This window comes from Pistacia vera, unplaced genomic scaffold (genome assembly GCF_008641045.1).
Source record: "Pistacia vera cultivar Batoury unplaced genomic scaffold, PisVer_v2 Contig122, whole genome shotgun sequence".
NCBI classification, from domain to species: domain Eukaryota; kingdom Viridiplantae; phylum Streptophyta; class Magnoliopsida; order Sapindales; family Anacardiaceae; genus Pistacia; species Pistacia vera.
The window spans coordinates 200-18,977 of NW_022195271.1; the positions used below are offsets into that span (position 1 = coordinate 200).

Below are 18,778 nucleotides of genomic sequence, written 5' to 3' on the forward strand. Positions count from 1 at the left end.
TTATCTTGTTGATCTTTTGTTATGGAAATATGCCATTTGGATAATTTGCTACTTAGCACCATGATAGAACCACAACGTTGCAGGTCCTTTCTATTATTGTATGGAAATCTTTATTAAAATAGGGAAGCATCTTGGTGTCTTTGGATTCAACATTATATTTCCAATTAGGGATTTATTCTATGTTTTGTTAAGGGAGTACTGATTGAACATTGCTGCAATGATTGGAGCTATTAACTGAGCTGATTGTTTGATAGTACCATTGCATGGCAGACCTTGAAGTGGTATTATGATATGCCAATTTGTCCAGAGAATGCTTAGTACCATATGGATTAGAGAATGACTTAAGGTTCTATAAAAGGGTTAACAGGAAATAGCCAATGAAAAATCTTCAATTTCTGTCCAAAATATTATGATTGAGAAGAACATATTGCTTGTCAATTTTTTACCTTTACAGCATGAAGGCTTTAATCTCATAACTTGCATTAGTAGTCTAGGACTATGAGAGTTGATATTCTGACTTCTGTTTTGTCCTTGAAAGTCATCTATCTAGAAACAACTAACAAATTGCCATCTGAATAGCCTTAATTAGATGCTGGTCAGATAGTCCAACAAATTATGAATCATAAGATATTTGTTGATGGAATATGCTCTATTTTTCAACTGGTAGAAATTTAGAATTTCAATGGTTATATTTTTCTAATTATCTTCTTATATATAGTTTTAGCTTGTTGGTGATAACAAACCCCGTTATTTCCTTATATGTTTGGCCTTTTCCAGTCAGCTAATGATTCAATGACAATGCAGCCTAGATCGTTGATGATGGATTTTCAGTTAAAGATGTTATTGGGAGATTTTAGATGCCACAGTGATGAGATTCTTGCCACTGCATGTCTTCAATTGAAAATAGACTTTAATAAAACATTAATGAGAATAAAAGGAAAAAAAAAAATGTCTATTCAATTAAACAATGCAAGTTATGGTTTCTTGATTAGTGCCTTATCTATTTTTTATGAAGCAGCCAATAAGCCTTACCATGCTGCATGCTTGATAAAAGCTTACCATCCTGTTGCCAAACTTTTACCAGCTGCTTCATAAAACCGTACCATCCTATAAATTTAGTCACAAAATTGGTGGAATACTAAAACTACATACCTAAAATCTCTTCTATATTTTCTAGCTGCTTTTAAATTATTAGACTATTTTACTTCACAGTGGATATTATTATACTCGGGTTTCTGAGTGTTACATTGGCACCATACATCTTTGTCTCATATCAATAGCATGTCTGTAAAAGTTGATATTAAGAATTTATATCTCCTTGTCCCTTTGCTTAATTCAACAATCTGATGTTGGGGTCCTGTTTCTTCTAGAAATTTATTAATTTATGTGGGAGTGAAGATTCTTCGGGTACACTATTGATTGCTTGGTTGCAAGTTCTTTAGGTGTAAGGCTTCTTTATACTTTCATATGGGTACTGATAAAGCTGTACTTGATATAATGGCTTTGGCCGCTGTTTTTTTTATTGTCACCCTCTAATGATTCTTTATATATAGATATATATTGATTGTAAGTGCATTTGCAAAATTTATTAAAAAATGCTTATCACTAACAATCCTGATGATATAATATTCTTTCCATGTCTGTTCACCTTTAACCATTATTTTTCTCATCATTCTTCTTATTATGTCTTTCTTTCTACTAGTCTAGTACATAGATTGCATGGTATTTATTGAATATGTAAACACAGTTTATAATATATAGAACATTTTGTGAACTAATCATGGAACTTAAGTACCCTTTGGGTCTGATATTTGAAACTTAAGTCTGAACACATTTTTTTCCTTAAGTATGGATGCATTGAAAATGTTTTTAACTTAACAGCTCAGTGTAAACTGTGGTTTATTCGTGTATACCTGGTTGTCATGTTCCAGTGAACTGAGTTTTAAGGTTGAATTTTGTATCACTAGAATGTGTCTGGTTTGAAACAACCATTTATGACCTATTGTGTTACAGCTTTCTTGTCTGTTGCAGGAGAATCCTAATAAGCTCAAACTGCAAACTCCAGTCAAAATTACCAGAAAATTGAATGACTCAGTATGTAAGAAGGGGTTAGCAAAAGACATTTTGGATTCTGTTACTATCCACAGAAAGAAACAAGATCTGAAACGCTTATCTCCTCAGAAGAGGCACAAAGTTGTTCAAACAACGAAACTGATTACAGAGCATCAGGAATCAGTGGTTCCTGTTCGTGGCATTCTGAAGAATCATAAAAAAGATGTTCCCGTGCAGACTGCCTCGATTTGCGGCATTCAGGGTGGCAGTCAGGTGAATCCTTGTGGCGTTCAACATTCAGACAGGCATGTCAGATTTTCTGGTAAGGATGACATACTTGGACCAAGCAAGAGAAGTGTTTCTTCTTTTGAGAACAACATTTTCAAGTTATATTCAGATTCCATAACTTCTTCATCAGAAAAGGACAGGTCAACTGGAAGTGAGGATGAATTAGCTACCTTAAATGGTATCGATGGTGATGTTGTGTCAATTAGCATAGAACATGGAACTGGTGTGCAACCTATGATTGAAAAGGACTTGTTCCCTCTCACTCATGATTGTGTTGATATACCAAATTTTCAGAGGGCACACATTACTTCTCAAGAAAAATTAAAGCTTTTATCAGACAAATCTGTGCCCCTATGTCAAGTTCCATTATGTGAAGATAATCTGTGTATGTTTGATCGAGGAAACCGATTAACTTCTTATGGACCTCCATATGCTGGTACTCCTAAACTTCTTTCTGCATTAAACAAAGTATGTAATCCATGTGTAAATCCTCAATTACGTGGTAGTGTTTCTAGAGCATCCAATTCCAGTGCAAAGTTCATTGATTATTTTGAGAATAATTCCCATGGAGTTGCTGAAATGAGTTCGATGGCAAATATGCAGCAAATTCCTCAGTCTTCATCAACAGGTTTTACTTTTAGTGAAAGTGCTAAACTGAGGCTTCCGTCTCTTGCCGAAAATATGACTGGCCATGCTATGCAGTATCCACCATGTTCTGATCTGTCTACTATGGAACTTAGGAGTAGTTTATGTCCCTTTCCAGAGTGGAAGCAAAGAGCAGTTTCCTTCAGACAGAACTGCATGAGTGAGGAATTTTTCAGTTTGCCTCTCAATTCTCAAGGTGAACTTATCCAGGCATCAAATGGTAAAGGATGTTTCAACCAGTTAAATATGTCAAATTTGGAAGCTGGTTCTTCCAGTGGCTTACCTGTGCTCAATTATGAACTTCAAAGAAATATGGGAGATTGCTCCAGCACCTTGAAAGAAAGACATTATGTCGAGAGATTCCTTCCAAAAGATCAGTTAAATTTGTTTCCTGGGGACAATTATGTGAAAGAGAACCCTAATTGGCATTTACCAGCTAGATTAGGTGTTACTGAATCAACAATCACTGCAGATGAAGTCTACAGGCGAAATTCCGGGAATGGAAGCAACCACTCTATCCCCTTTTTGGATTCGGGCCAAAACCTGATGAACATGTCTTTGGATAGATTCAGGCAGTATGACCAGGTTCAGAATCAAGACGGCGTTGGGGTTATTCATCCAAAGGAAAATTCAGATCAGATGTTGCTAAATAGGACCCAGCTGACAATGCGATTAATGGGTAAAGATGTTGCTATTGGTAGAAGTAGCAAAGAGATGCAAGGATTTCCGGATGGAAAGGTATGGACTGAAAAGGAAGTCATATCAGAGCATCGTACTTCAAGCTCTGGCCTGGAAAATTTGTCTGTCAAGAGCCATTTTCAGGATTGGCTAAATCCGGTATCAGGAAAACCAAATCAGCTGTTAGAAATCCAAAGCAATCAGGCCCCACAAAGTAACACTATGATGGGAGGTCCAGATTCTATTTTTTTCCACCCATACATCTACTGGTAAACTAATCCACCGTCTGAGAATGGCACCCTTACCAACAATAGAAACCATAGTTCTAAATTGCACCATATTGCTAATCCCTTTCCTTTCCGTGAAGTGTTGAACTTGACTGGCAATTTGGAAGAACCCTTTATACCTGGACCTGATACTTTAAGAGTCAGCTCTCATGCTGGATCTGCTCCTCACATTAACTGCCATATGGATTGGAGTCCTGCTGAATTCAACTACAAGCAAAATCCCCCTCAAGCTACAAAATCAGTTTTCAACTTTCCTTTCTTGCACCCAGATTGTGTTGAACCTGTCCAACCATCTTGGTTTCAGAGCTCCTCTAAGAGCCTGGCTCCATGGTTGTTACAGACGGCACAAGTAAAGACACCTGTTGCTGGTAGTCAGCCTTTTGCTGGTTTTGATGGGAAATATCATCCCCATACAGCTGAACCTAATCTTCCTGCTACCCCATCAGTGCATCAGTCACCTGTAGCTTATCCTTACAATGCAATGACCTCTCAGACGCACATGCAGAGTTCACTTGGTCCAGTAGCTGTAGTTCGCCCTTCTTTTGTTTCAGCCCTCTCAGGAACTCAACCAGTCTCTTCCATGAACATGAGCTACAGAAACAGAAACAAGGCCAAAGACAGAATGCAGTCAAAAGCTTTAGGCATTAAAAGCCTCAATCATTGCCAGAAAACCAAGAAGAGGCCTGCATATAAAGATGGCTATTCAACAAATGCTACTAAGATTTCTAATTTAGTAATTCAAGAAGATGTAAGTGCTGTGACAGAGTTTACAAGAGAAGATTATGGTAGGAATATTCAATGTAATGCAGGAGCTTCTGAACCCACTTCTAATAAGGACCGAGCAAGCAGTTCAGGATGTAACCCACTGGAAGTACAAGAAGATGTATATTCTATGACAGGGTTGGCTAGAGACAATTTTATTCAGGATATACAATATAATGACGGATCCATAGAACTCAATTCGGAATGTGTTGGAGCAAGCGGAGTGGGATGTGTTCCAAATGAGAGTCTGAAAATTGAAGTTAGAACTTCACTTGGCATTGATTCTTCTAAAGTGGACGGAATAGCAAGATCAGGTCCTATTAAACTAAGTGCGGGAGCAAAGTACATCCTGAAACCGAGTCAAAATATGGACCAAGACAACTCCAGACTGGTCCATTCAACTATTCCTTTTGCTACAGTGCCTGACTCTAATAACCTCTCTGAGTCTCAGAAAAAATCAATTAAGGTTTACAGGTTTTAGAAGTATATCTTCCTTTGGCTTCTTCTTTTGTTTTTCTCCTCTCATGCTTGCTTATGCCACTTTAATGAAGCAGGATTCCTTCTCTTGGTCAAGCAAAAGACTGTTCGTATCTGGTTGCTTCTGGGATTTGGGTGTCTGAGCTCGAAGATAAAAGTTGAAGTCCAGTATTTAGGCTTTTTGCTGCTACTTTAAACATGTGGTATTATGTTACCGTGTTTTATATTCATCAAGTTTTATTAGAGAGATCTGTCTCTAGGTTATACTTCTAAATTTTGTTCTTAAGCTGTTTATCCAGGCACACAAGTCATGCTTATTTTCATTCCAAATGACTTGACTTGCTGTTTTCAATATTTAGCCGGCTGAAACTTTCATCTTCTAAGCATATATTGTTGGTGAGATGATTTTTTTGGCTACTGTGTGCATATGATTAATGAATTTCAGGATCTATTTTGCTTTTATCAGGCGATTTATTATAAAGTTATACTGTCTTGGCCCCCAAAAAAATTAGTTATATGGCAGGTTTTGATGGTTTGCTAACTTATAATTTGAATTCCCGTACCAACATTGTGAATTTTTGTTGACATTAGCTAGCTGCAAAGGAAAGGATCAGATTAGAAGTTACAAGGCATATCTAGATCTAGAGCCTAATTGATATTCCAATGGAACGGCAAATGCTATAACCGTGCCACGGTCCCAAAAAAAAAAAGAAAAAGGAAAAAAAGATCTACGCTATCAATGCATTCGGTTACGAGCAAATCAAGCCAATTCTTATTCGGAGGATGTGTGGAATTAAAATGGATACATATTAAGATTTTTTAAAGTTAAATATTTCATGAGAAAGTTTAAAATGCAAGATGAAGAGATACTCTAATTTGATTGCATGGTGTGGTTGGCCTAATTTTTCTAAGTTCCCGCCACAATGGCACAATGCAACATAAAAACAGATTAAATCATCCATATCTCCCAAAGCTCCTATGATAGTAATCATCGTCTATGCTACACATGATTTGAGAATAATTCCATTAATCACTTCAACTTTAGCTACTTTTTCAAACAGCAGAAGATACGGCGAATGACAGGATCTGTTGGTGCGAATCAAGTTATATCATCTGCATTAAATCAATACGGAGTAGCCAATCATCTGCTTGGTTGATTTATGTAGGTTAACGGTGAATTAGTGTTGGAGTTGTGGACTATTTTAGCATTAATGGGTTACACTGACGTATTTAGAGGTTCTGCTATAGGATTTCTTTAAGTTATTAAGTTGAGTTTAGAAATATGAATCCTTGTAAAACTAAGTTTTGTCACTTTAAATCAAGTATATAAACATATTTTCTTCTTGTTATGAGTGTGATAGTAATTATAGGGTAATTTATTTATTGTAAACGAGATAGGTGAGAGAGTATTACAATAATATTAACTTGATTAGACGTAGATTATATTGGATGAACTAAAATAAATCATTATGTTATTGTCACTCTATTTACTATCTGTGATTTGTTTTATTGTTAATTTGTTCTTTCAGCTTTCTCATTTTCGTTGAATTAGTATATACAGAGGTTAGAGGATAGTATCACTATCACACAATTCGATCAAAGGTCTACAAGGCTAGAGCCACATTAATTTATATATAGCTGCCACAATGGAGCGAAGATGCTGGCCACTTTCAATTTTGTAGCTGTCCGATTTCAGAAGTACTGCCTGCGCTGACCATCTACACTACAAACCTGTGAGCACGTTAGATAGACTTTAAAACTCAACCAGTTTAGGGTCCATCTTTTCCACTTAATCTTCTCTTCCGTAATAGATAAAAACAAACTTAAAAATAACTGTTTCACTTACGTTGAAAGATCTCTGAACTTTTTTATTTTTTTTTTTCTTTTGGTTTTTTAACAGGTATAGATATATTGTTGGGGTTTTGTACAGAAGGCTACACATTGGAGCCTACTAACAGCCGGTAATTTATATATTCTCACAACTGTTTAACCTAATAATTCGCTTCTTCCATCTACTCAGAGCCTAGTTCAAGTTGATAAAATTAATACATTTATATAGTCTTTAAAACTGCTTCAGTACGAGTATATAGAACTGGTGATGTTTGATTTTGACATCAACTATTCACGTAATAAATACTGAGTGAGCAGAAGTCAACGTGATTGGGGGTATTTGATTAAGGGGTGAAGAACAATGTTTAAAGTAGGGATACTTAAAAAGCGAGTCCTACATCCACTGGTATTATATAATATATAATAACATGTCGCGTTCAACGAGCTGATTTATAGCTTGGAGAATACAAGTGATTACAAGAGAGAGAGTATGCTATTTCAGAGAAAAATTAGCCAATTCCACAAACGGGGAGGAGCCCTCTATTTTAGTGGGATGAACTGAGGTAATGATTACTAAATCTGTGAGTGGGTCAGATTGCCGTGCAAATCTTTCTTTTGGTTCTTTAACAGGTATAGATATATTGTTGGGGTTTTGTACAGAAGGCTACACATTGGAGCCTACTAACAGCCGGTAATTTATATATTCTCACAACTGTTTAACCTAATAATTCGCTTCCTCCATCTATTCAGAGCCTAGTTCAAGTTGATAAAATTAATACATTTATATTTATTCCTTAAAACTGCTTCACTACGAGTATATAGAATCAAATTTATATTGTGATTGTTTTGAGTGATCTTAATTAAGAATTCACAACCACCGAACTTCCTGCAACCATTATTTATATAATCTTTGCAAAGCCATCAGCCGTCGCTTCCCAGTTTGTGACTAAAATGCTTATCCTAAATGTGGAATAAGTTCTTGACTTGATATTAATTATAAGACTATTCCAAGATATGATGTTTCATTGATAAAGAATATGAATGTATATAATTCACAATTTCATAGTTAACAGCAGGAGCTAATTGATTGTACAATCAAACATTTTATTTGAGGATCATATCTGAGTTGAGACATCATCAGAACACAGTTAGCCCATATCTGTTCTTGTAAATATATATCCTTCGATATGTTTTACACTTGCATGTATACACAATTTGCACAAACGAATTCGAGTGAAATAGTAAGCAAATAGAAAATCATAATTCAGAGATCTTCTAAGTTCTCAATGCTTCTTTGCTTCCTTTTCAGCCTGCAAAATCCATGAACTCAAATTAATTAGAGAGAGAGAGAGAGAGAGAGAGAGAGAGAGAGAGAGAGAGCATATTGATAGTACATGTCTTAATTAAATTATATTCATACCGCTTTGATAGCCCGTTCAAGAGCTTCCCATCCATGTTTATCAACATATTGAGTTACTGATTTCCTTGCATCAAAGCTCATCATCTCGAGGACCTTCTTTTGGTCTTCCGTAAAATTTGATGAGCCTAGGAGCCCACTACTCTTTACATATTTCTTGATGTAATTTGCATAGATATAAGCTGCCCCATGGAACATCGGTAACACCAACCACATGCAAAATAAAAGCTTTATGTACGGCCAAAATGGGAGCCTGCGTTCATACAGATTCCATATATTTTGATCAGAGAGAAACCATTATGAGTAATTCTTCTATAAAGATCATAATATGAACCATACATACCAAGCCAGGACTTTATAACATGATAGCTCAAACAGGGTTATTAACGAGTATATAATCCAGTATGTTAACCACTGCTGATCATCCAGGGTTGAAGGACTCTCGATTGCTCTCAGTGATGCGTATCTGTTCATATATATAATATATCATATGTTAATTATCTTCTTTTCTTTATGTTCCGTTCAATATTACATAACTTGGAAATAATTAATTTTGTTGCATTTTACTTACAATGGATAAAGAAGCATCACCCCGGGCCTGTTGACAGCCAAAAATAAAATAAAATTAGTTTTTGGGTAGGACTTGGAATTAAAATTTTACTGGTGGCATATTTAGTTTCACAAACATCTTGCCGCATTTAGTATATCGTCGAAAATTAAAAGATTAAAATTGAAAGTAAAACAAAAAAAAAATTACCCGACTAGTGTATCCAAACGTTTGGCTATTACTGCAAGAACACCCATATTTTCACTGATGTAAATGTCTTTCTCCTTCCGGTTGATGGACTGACAAATTAATGAAGCTTAAATATGACTAATTCACAGTGAGATAATGAAAAACTTGTATAGATGGAGGCAAGGATTTAAAGGTATGAAAGGTTGATGAAAGCAAGTAAGGAATTTCTGTTGTGCGAGCCATTCTCTTTCTTTTTCCTTTTCCTTTGACCACAAGAAAAGTAAGAAAAAGAATGAAATAATGTTCAACTTAATTATGCCTTACCTGCACCTTTTAAACTTCAAAGTTATACCTTACTTTTTCTTCCTCCCTATCACCAATTTTATGGTAGAAAAAGAAAAAAAACAACTTTTCTGAATCAAGGTATTCGATAATTAATAGAACTAACTGTTGAGAGTGTTCTTGTGGACACCAGACAAATATATTATTAAGTTCTAGAAAAGATTCTTGTTATCTAATTCTTTCTGCTCACATAAATTTTCAAGATGATCCCTCCAAGCAATGACCAAACTTGTAAAATTTTCACTTTCAGATGGCGTTAAACTGCATTAAGGTCGAAAATGTTTTTTTAATTACCTGTTATAAGCGTTATCTGGCATCACTTATTTTATCAGTTTTTTGTCAGCTATTTGAAATTTGGGTTTTCATGGACTTGAAGAAATGAATTAAGGCAAGTGATTTCAGAAGCATTGTGTAGTGGATTAAGGGTTGAAATTGAAAGAGAAACTAAAGGAAGTAGTAGATTTTTACAAAACTTACCGATGAGAGAAGAGAAGGAAGAGATTGAAATCAAGGAGGTTTAAATTTAAGTAAAATAATATTGATAAAGTTGGATATAATTAGGTGAAAAAGACGTGACATGATTGGGCAGGGATATGATGAAATTGGGGTTGGGATAATATCAATATGTTGTCAGCAGTGGTCCAAGTAAATGTAAAAGTCAAGTAAAAAAACACAGGAACAGTGTCCTTCCTTAATTATTCCAAAACCCTTTTAATTACGCTTGTACTTTTCTTCTCGTTACCAACTTTAACTTTTCTTTCTTTTCTCTAACCCAACCCCATCTTCATCTGCGTGCATCTCACGTTTTTTACATTTTTAAGTCTCTATATCTTATGTAGAAATCATCTTTCTATGTTTATTTATTTATTTTAATATTGTTATTGTTAGGCCTAAAAATAAGGGTTAATAAGTGCTGACACGTGCTAATATCATCTCTATCAATCAGGATTCAATAGATCTTTTCACCAATCAGAACTTGACACACACCCAAATACAATAAGAATATTAACTATCAAAACCCAAACCGCATATGTCCAAACCCCATTTAATCTAAGGATATATACATGAGACTTCTCAATTGATGGGAAGGTAGGAAGAATCTACATGACATCAGACCACTTGCAAAAACCACTCATTACCTTGAGCAAAATGGGTATAAATAGATAGCTCACCCCTCACAAAATAGAGGTTAGAGACACATAAATTACACAAAGCAAATAGCAAACACACTATTAAAAAGAGACTATTTTAATCGCAGATCGCGACCCTTGTAAACTTGTGTAATGATCAAGAAAATAACACTTATAAATACAAATCACAGTAGAGATAAGAGTCGCTTATAAGCATCTAAACCATTATAAAAACTCTCTTGTCAACTTTATTTTACACACTTGCATGCAACTGCCATCATAGTACTTTATCCACCCTCTATAATCTGCTCATGTGTAACTTTTTAGCACTTTACACGTGTGAAGTTGTTAATGTCAAAATCAAGCATCGACGATTATAATCTAAGAAACTCTTTCACATTCTAAAGTTGAGTCCATAAATATGAAATTTGTTGTTTGTTTAGGTATATAATGTAAGTGAGAATTTGAGTTCTGGGTTTGGATTAAGTGCAGAGTATTATCGTGACTTCTTCTAGGAATCACTTTTAAGAGCAATGAATTATAGAGTACGTTGGCAAAAATATAAGATTTCGATTTTAAGTCCAACCCAATATCTGCGCACCAATATCTGGATTTTGGAGTAAGCTCAACTATTTGACTATTTACTCACATCTTGGGATACCATTCAAAATATCTTCCTCTTTTTTTTTTTTTTTTTTTTTTTAGCTATTAAATTAAAGCCAATATTTTCACTCAATTTCGGCACAAAAACTAGTATTTTCACGTGATTTCGCGCAAATATGAGGTGGGTATCGGTTTAGGGTTGAAAGTTTGAATTTTGGCAATAGAGGGAGGGGAAGTTAGGGTTGAAAAAGATGAGTGAATAGTATAAGTTTTATTTATATATGGGAGCAATTTTGTCTTAAAAAAAAAAAATTGTGTAAATTAGGATTATGCTATTTCTTGAGATACTTTCCAACTTCTCAATTTTTGACACCAAATAATGTCATTTAATATAATTTCTTGAGAAAATGGATATCCATTTTTTTCAATTAAAAAAAAAAGGAAAAGAAAAAAATGAGGGCGCGGAGCTCATTCCATGGATGAAAATATGTTACATGTTCAGTTGTGGGAGTGAGCCACATATCCCTTGTAAGGCCAAGTCTTAAGGTGGTTACCACTTCCTCCATTTCTCATACTAATCGGGTTTCAAGGGGAGGAATTAATTCCACTATGTAATAGTCAGTTATTGTTTATCTAGAGTTAGTTATTGCTGTTATTTTACTTTTGGGAAAGGGAAACATTATGTGGGCGGTTATAGGGGAGAGGTAGTGGGGAGTTATGTGTTAAATGAGTCAGCTATGTAGTAAGTTAAATAGAGGTTAAACTATGAATGAAGAATATGAAAGTTATCCCAAATATCTACCTTGCGTAGGGAGGCTAGGCTTCCTCAATTAAGCTACTCATCTTAATCTTCATCTTCTTATTTTGTTAATATCTCCTATCTCACTATAGGGAGAAAGAAAGGTTCCATTTCTTACATACCAGGTTGGTATTAGAGCCTAAGAATGGAGCAGAGGGTGGAACAGTTAGAAGGGGAAGTAAACTCTCTCAATGAAGGACAACAATAGATTTTGACCAAATTGGAGGGCCAACGGCAGTTGCTAGCAAAGATTGGGGAGATGTTTAAGCACATGAATTCACCCTCTCCAATCCATGGCATGGGTGATGTGGGTGAGAACTCACAAGTTCCTACTCAAAACTTGGGACCGCAAAGAACTCATTTGAATAATTCTAATGTAAGGTCCATGGCTTCACAACAGATATTTCACCCTAGATTAGTCAAGCTTGATTTTCCTCGCTACAATGGAGAAGAAGACAATTGGTTGGACATGTCGTGTAGAGCAGTTTTTTTAGTTCCATTAAACACCAAAGGAGGAAAGGGTTGCGTTGGCATCTTTCCATCTTGAAGGAGAAACTCAATTATGGTACCAATTGTACAAGCAAAGTGGCGGTGGGGTAATTTGGTCAGCTTTTTTACGAAGGCTTACACGTTCGGTTCAGGCCGACACCATTCCAAGATTTCTTTGGCGAATTGGTTAAACTACAACAAACGGCGTTTGTTCGTGATTACCAAGCAAAGTTCAAAAGAATTTTGTCAAAGGAGGGACAACTTCCACCCAACATACAAATAAGTTGTTTTGTGAGTGGGTTACGGGATAACATTAAAGCTGATGTGTTAGCTGCACAACCAGCTACTCTCTCAAACGTTATTGGCTTAGCTTGATTATTTGAAACCAAGAACCTATCACAAAGACGATTCTTACCTCCAATTGAACCACGAAAGTTGACATTTTCCAATCAGGAATTTCAAAACACTAGAGCTACGTTACCCGTTAGACAAATGACAGCTAGTGAATTACAGGAGAAGAGAGCTAAAGGACTTTGTTATAATTGCAATGAACATTTCGTTCTAGGCCATCAATGCAAGAAGCTTTTCTTGATTGAGAGATGTGATGTTGAGTAAGAGGAGGAAGTAGTGTTGGATATGGTAGCCGATGTAGTTGAGGAGGTCGATGGAATACTTGAGATTTCCCTACATGCAATATGTAGGGCAAAGGCTCTAGAGACAATAAGGGTTGCAGGAAGGTTGGGAACATGTGGCTGTTACAATCCTAGTCGATTCAGGAAGCACCCACAACTTTCTAAGCTAAAAAATAACTAAAAAGTTGAGGCTTAATCCTACTATTTAGCAACCTTTTGAGGTTATGGTCGCTTCTGGGTAGAGGATCGCGAGTCTAGGAATGTGTACCAATGTTAAATTAAATATGCAAAGAGATTCAATTGTTGCAGACTTTTTCCTCTTAAATTTAGGTGGTTATGAAGTGCTCATTGTTTGCGAACTCTCGGTCCTATTACATGGGACTTTCCTAACCTTGTTATGAAGTATAAAGTGGCAAGCAAGAAAGTAGAACTCAAAGGAGCAACGGCTAGAATGGATAAGGTAATAAGTGGTCCAATCCATGAAGCAAGACGAGTAAACAAGGACTCTTATTACAACTATGCTCTATCTCACCTACCACTATGAAGGGGCCCCCACTTCAAAGCATTTGTAACATCTCTTAGACTAATTCAAGGAAGTGTTTGATGAACCCAAGGGACTACCTCCAATTTGGTCGCATGATCACCGAATTCTTCTAAAGAGTGATGCCAAACCAATTTGTGCTAAGGCTTATCACCACCCATATTTTCAAAAAGAAAAAAAAGAAAAAAGAGATAGAATGTTTAGTGGGAGATATGTTATCATTTGGCATCATACCACCGAGCAACATGCCATATTCATCTCCGGTAATATTGGTCAAGAAACATGATAATTCCTGGCTTATGTGTGTGGATTAAAGAGCATTAAACAAAATTACCATCAAGGATAAATTTTCAATTCCTCTTATTGAAGAATTGTTGGACGAACTTCATGGGGCACAGTTCTTTACAAAGCTCGATCTTCGTTCCGATTACCATCAAATCAGAGTTGTACCTGAAGATATTGTGAAAACAACTTTTAGAACTCATCACGGCCATTACGAGTTCTTGGTAATGTCATTCGGCCTCACCAATGCTCCCTCCACATTCCAAGCATTGATGAATCAGATAATTAGAGAACACTTAAGAAAATTCATTTTAATTTTCTTTGACGATATTTTGATTTACAACACCACTTGGGAGGAGCATTCGAAGCATCTTGAAATGACCTTACATATTCTAGAGAAACATATGTTGTTCGTGAAACGGGAGAAGTGTCAATTCGGGCAAGCTAGTGTTCAATACCTAGGTCATATTACTGATGGAGTAGTCGTAGATCCTGATAAAGTAATAGCCATGATGAGTTGGCCAAAGCCTAAGATGATTAAGACCATGGGTGAGTTCCTCGGATTGACTGGTTATTATCGGAAATCCATTCAAGATTACGGGAAAATAGCTACTCCACTTATGAAGATGCTTAAGAAGAGTAACTTTAACTGGACTCCAGCAGCAGAGGTGGCTTTTACCCAACTCAAGGATGCCATGACACGTGCTCCAGTCTTGGCATTACTATACTTTTCTTCACAATTTATAGTCGAGTGTGATGCAAGTGGGTCAGGTATATATGTCGTGCTCTTACAAAAAAAGGCCAATTGCTTTCCTTAGTCATGTGTTGATAGGGAAAAACCTGCTTCTCTCTATGTATGAAAAAGAGATTTTGGCATTGGTGGTTGCAGTTAAAAAATGAAATTCTTATCTAACTGGTCGTCAATTTGTAGTAAGTTCTGATTAGAGAAGCTTGAAATATTTGTGAGAGCAAAAAATAACTACTCCAACTTAGCAAAGATGGTTATTTAAATTGATGCACTATGATTTCATAATTGAATACAAAAAAGGGAAAGAGAACGTGGTGGTAGATGCGTTGTCAAAGAGAGATGAGATGAGAGAGGAAATAGGTGGGAAAAAGGGAATCGACACCAACCAATTCCAACTTGTTGTCATATCTTTGCCTTTACCAAACTGGACAACAACTATCAAAGAAAATGTGATATCCAACATTGAGATGCAACAACTCCTCCAAAAAATTAGGGAAGGTGAAGCTGTGGGACCATGGGAAGATAGAAATAGGGTGATTTTTTTTAAGGATAGAATTTTTCTCCCTAATAGTTCTCCTCTTATTCCTGCCATAATTGATCAATTACATAGGAGGACTTATGAAGGCTTTCAGAAAACTTACCATCAAGTAAGGGTGGTGTTTTATTGGAAGGGGATGCGAAAATCAATTCTTGAAAAAATAGTTAAATACGACACATGTCAACACCATAAGGTTGAATTATAGGTTCCTGCGGGTTTGTTGCAACCACTTCCAATTCCTGAACGGATTTGGGAAGATATCTCTATGGATTTTGTGGAGGGACTCCCTACTTCTGAGAGAAAATCAGTTATATTGGTGGTAGTGGATCGACTCTCTAAGTATGCTCACTTCCTCTCACTGGCACATCCTTATACTTCTGCAAGAGTGGTACAACTATTTTTTGATCAGATTTTATGGTTGCATGGAATGCCCAAGTCTATAGTGTGCGATCGTGACCTTACCTTCACTAGCAATTTATGGAAGAAACTTTTTCAACTTAATGGAACCCATTTTAATTTTGGCTCTGCATACAACCCACAAACTGACGGTCAAAGTGAGGTTGTTAATCGTACGATGGAGATGTATCTCAGGTGTTTAACCAATTGGCATTCTGCCCTTAAAACTACTCCATTCAAGGTGGTTTATGGTCATCCACCACCTTCATTGCTGACATATGTTCCAAGTACAGCAAAAGTAGAAGTCTTGGATAAGCAATTGTTGCAAAGAGACGCCAAAGTCAAGGAGTTGCGTCATACTTTCATGGAAGTGCAAAATAGAATGAAACATGTCTATGACAAAAACCATTGGGAGAGAGAGTTCAATGTAAGAGAATGGGTTTATGTTAAGCTGCACCCATATAGCCAAACATCTCTTGCATTGAGGAAGGTAATAAAATGACTCCGCGATATATTAGTCCCTACGAATTCTCTAGTGCATAGGAAGGTAGCTTATAGGTTAGCGTTGCCGAAGCATTCTAAAATTCATCATACATTTCATGTTTCCTTCTTTAAAAAGCATTTGGGAGAATGACATTAGATTCTAGATGAATTACCAATGGTGTAAGAAGATGAAACCCTTCATCCTTTTCCATAGGCCATACTAGACCACCGTACTTACAAACAGCAGGCTCAAGTACTTATGCATTGGCATGGGCTCTCTCCAGTTGAGGCTACATGGGAAAATGTGAAAGTTATGAAGTTGCAGTTCCCTGATCTTGGTCTTGAGGACAAGACCACACTCAACGAGGGAGGAAGATGTTACATGTTCAGTTGTGGGAGTGAGCCACATATCCCTTGCAAGGCCAAGTCTTAAGGTGGTTATCACTTCCTTAATTTCTCATACAAATCGGTTTTTAAAGGGGAGGAATTAGTTCCACTATGTAATAGTCAATTATTGTTTATCTAAAGTTAGTTATTGTTGTTATTTTACTTTTGGGAAAGGGAAACATTATGTGAGCGGTTATAGGGGAGAGGTAGTGGAGAGTTATGTGTTGAATGAGTTAGTTATGTAGTAAGTTAAATAGAGGTTGAAATATGAATGAAGAATAGGAAAATTATCCCAAATATCTACCTTGCATAGGGAGGTCAGGCTTCCTCAATTAAGCTACTCATCTTAATCTTCATCTTCTTATTTTGCTAATATCTCTTACCTCACTATAAGGAGAAATAAAGGTTCCATTTCTTACATACCAAAATATCTCCACTTCTTTAAAACAAAACGTATTTTGTTAATGGATAATGGTGTTGTCGTGGGTGACATGTGATAACTGCTACAATTTATTAACTCAATCATGCCTAGGGCTACACACGAACTGAGTTGTTCGCGAACAGCTCAATGTTCGTTTGATAACAACTCGATTGGACTCGATAACAAACTATTCGCGAACAGTTCGATGTTTGTTTGATAATGTATTCGATTTGAATTCGAACATGGGGTGTTCGTTTGATTATGTTCGCGAACATACTGCATTCGAGTGATCCATCCGTTTGCGAACACCCTATTCGCTTATTCATTCGTTTATGTTCGAAAACATGATATACATTATTATATATATTTATATGGTGCTAAGTTTATCAAGGATTTTCTATGGCTTAGTGTTAAAAATGCAATTCTTTTGACTTTAAGGTCATTAGTTCGAGTTGTTTTAATATCATATTTATATTTTTTCATTTTTTTTCTTTTTTATATAATGTTTGGTTTAGTTTGGATGATTTTTTTTTAATGGTAATCAATAATAAAATATTATGATGCTTTTGTTATATATATATATATATATAAAAAATATGTTTTGATTTTTTTTTTCAAATGTCATCAATAATTAAATATATAAGTATATAGCATTTTAATTAATAAATAATAAATTATTATGATACATAGTATGACAAATTTAATAATATAATAGATTGTATAATCAAGTGATATATAACATATGAAATCTAATAACATAATAGCTTCATCTTTTTCCAAATGTAATCAATAATTAAATATTATGAAATAGCATTTCAATTAATAAATAATAAATATAGTATGGTAAATAAATGAACATAACATATTGTATAATCATGTGATATATAGCATGACAAATTTAATAATATAATCGCTTAATTAAACCTAAGTTATATATATATATATAACAAAATGATCAATACAAATAATTAATCACACATTTATATTGATCATATATTACTATAGACCCTCATACCACTATGAATTTATGGGTGTTGATACAAAATATATATGTAGACATTTAAAATATTTATGATAATTTATGTAATGATAATATATATATAATTACCTATAATTTTGATAATTTAATAACATATTAAACATATTTAATCTATGATTAATAAATGTATGATAATAATTTTACACACACACCCACAAACATATATATAACCCAATAACCAACAAACTAACCTGACCCAACCCAAATTTGGTATATATTTTTTATTCGAACGAGTTATTTGAACAAATATTTACAAGTTATTCGAACGATCACGAACATCTTGTTTTGTTAATCAAACAAACTCGAATGGCCATTTTGTGTTCGTTCGAGTTCGAACACGATTTTGAACAACCTTTTGTGCTTACCGAACGATTTTTGAACGAGGGTGTTTGTTCGTGTTCGGTTCGTTTGCAACCCTAATCATACCTATCGTTCTCTTCTGGATTTGGGTTAGTAGAATGAGTTCATTTTGTTTGTTTAAAAATAAATATATATTTTTTTCTCATTCTAAATTTTAAATAACTAATAAGGGTATATTAGTAATCTATCACAGTCGAACTCGAGCCTCCAATTTCCCTCGAAATCTTAACATAAGCTGCAACTATTGGTGCTCATTTCCATATTTACCCCTATATATAAGCTCACTCTCTCCCACTTGCAAAAACCACAAGGAAACCCTAATCGAACCCAAATTCGGGTCTTTGCAACTGGGCTTTGGTTACCCACTGTATGCTCGAAATCCTTATTTATCTTGTTTACTTTATTGCTTTGTTGAA

General features: G+C 35.3%; 2 protein-coding genes across 2 annotated transcripts; one reads left to right on the forward strand and one right to left on the reverse strand.

Moving 5' to 3' along the window:
* Positions 1-2,031: 2,031 nt before the first annotated feature.
* LOC116114679 lies at positions 2,032-5,629 on the forward strand (the record flags this gene model as incomplete). The annotated part of the gene is made up of 2 exons (XM_031400816.1): positions 2,032-5,178; positions 5,267-5,629. A coding segment is annotated over one exon (1,905 nt), but the record flags the coding sequence as incomplete, so codon positions are not given.
* Positions 5,630-8,153: 2,524 nt separating this feature from the next.
* Positions 8,154-9,317, reverse strand: LOC116115498 (HVA22-like protein f). Its single transcript, XM_031401651.1, has 5 exons — positions 9,194-9,317; positions 9,008-9,034; positions 8,780-8,902; positions 8,440-8,689; positions 8,154-8,329 (listed from the first exon to the last, which is right to left on the reverse strand). Exons 1-5 carry the CDS (start codon positions 9,238-9,240, stop codon positions 8,303-8,305), a joined length of 474 nt encoding a protein of 157 aa, XP_031257511.1. The 5' UTR covers positions 9,241-9,317; the 3' UTR covers positions 8,154-8,302.
* Positions 9,318-18,778: the final 9,461 nt, after the last annotated feature.

Excerpts from the sequence above, each read along its gene's own strand:
- LOC116115498 (XM_031401651.1), bottom strand. The coding sequence starts at position 9,240 with ATGGGTGTTCTTGCAGTAATAGCCAAACGTTTGGATACACTAGTCGG. Across the intron at positions 8,903-9,007 it reads GTGATGCTTCTTTATCCATT|ATACGCATCACTGAGAGCAA; the intron begins GTAAGTAAAATG and ends ATATATGAACAG. Across the intron at positions 8,330-8,439 it reads TTGAACGGGCTATCAAAGCG|GCTGAAAAGGAAGCAAAGAA; the intron begins GTATGAATATAA and ends TGGATTTTGCAG.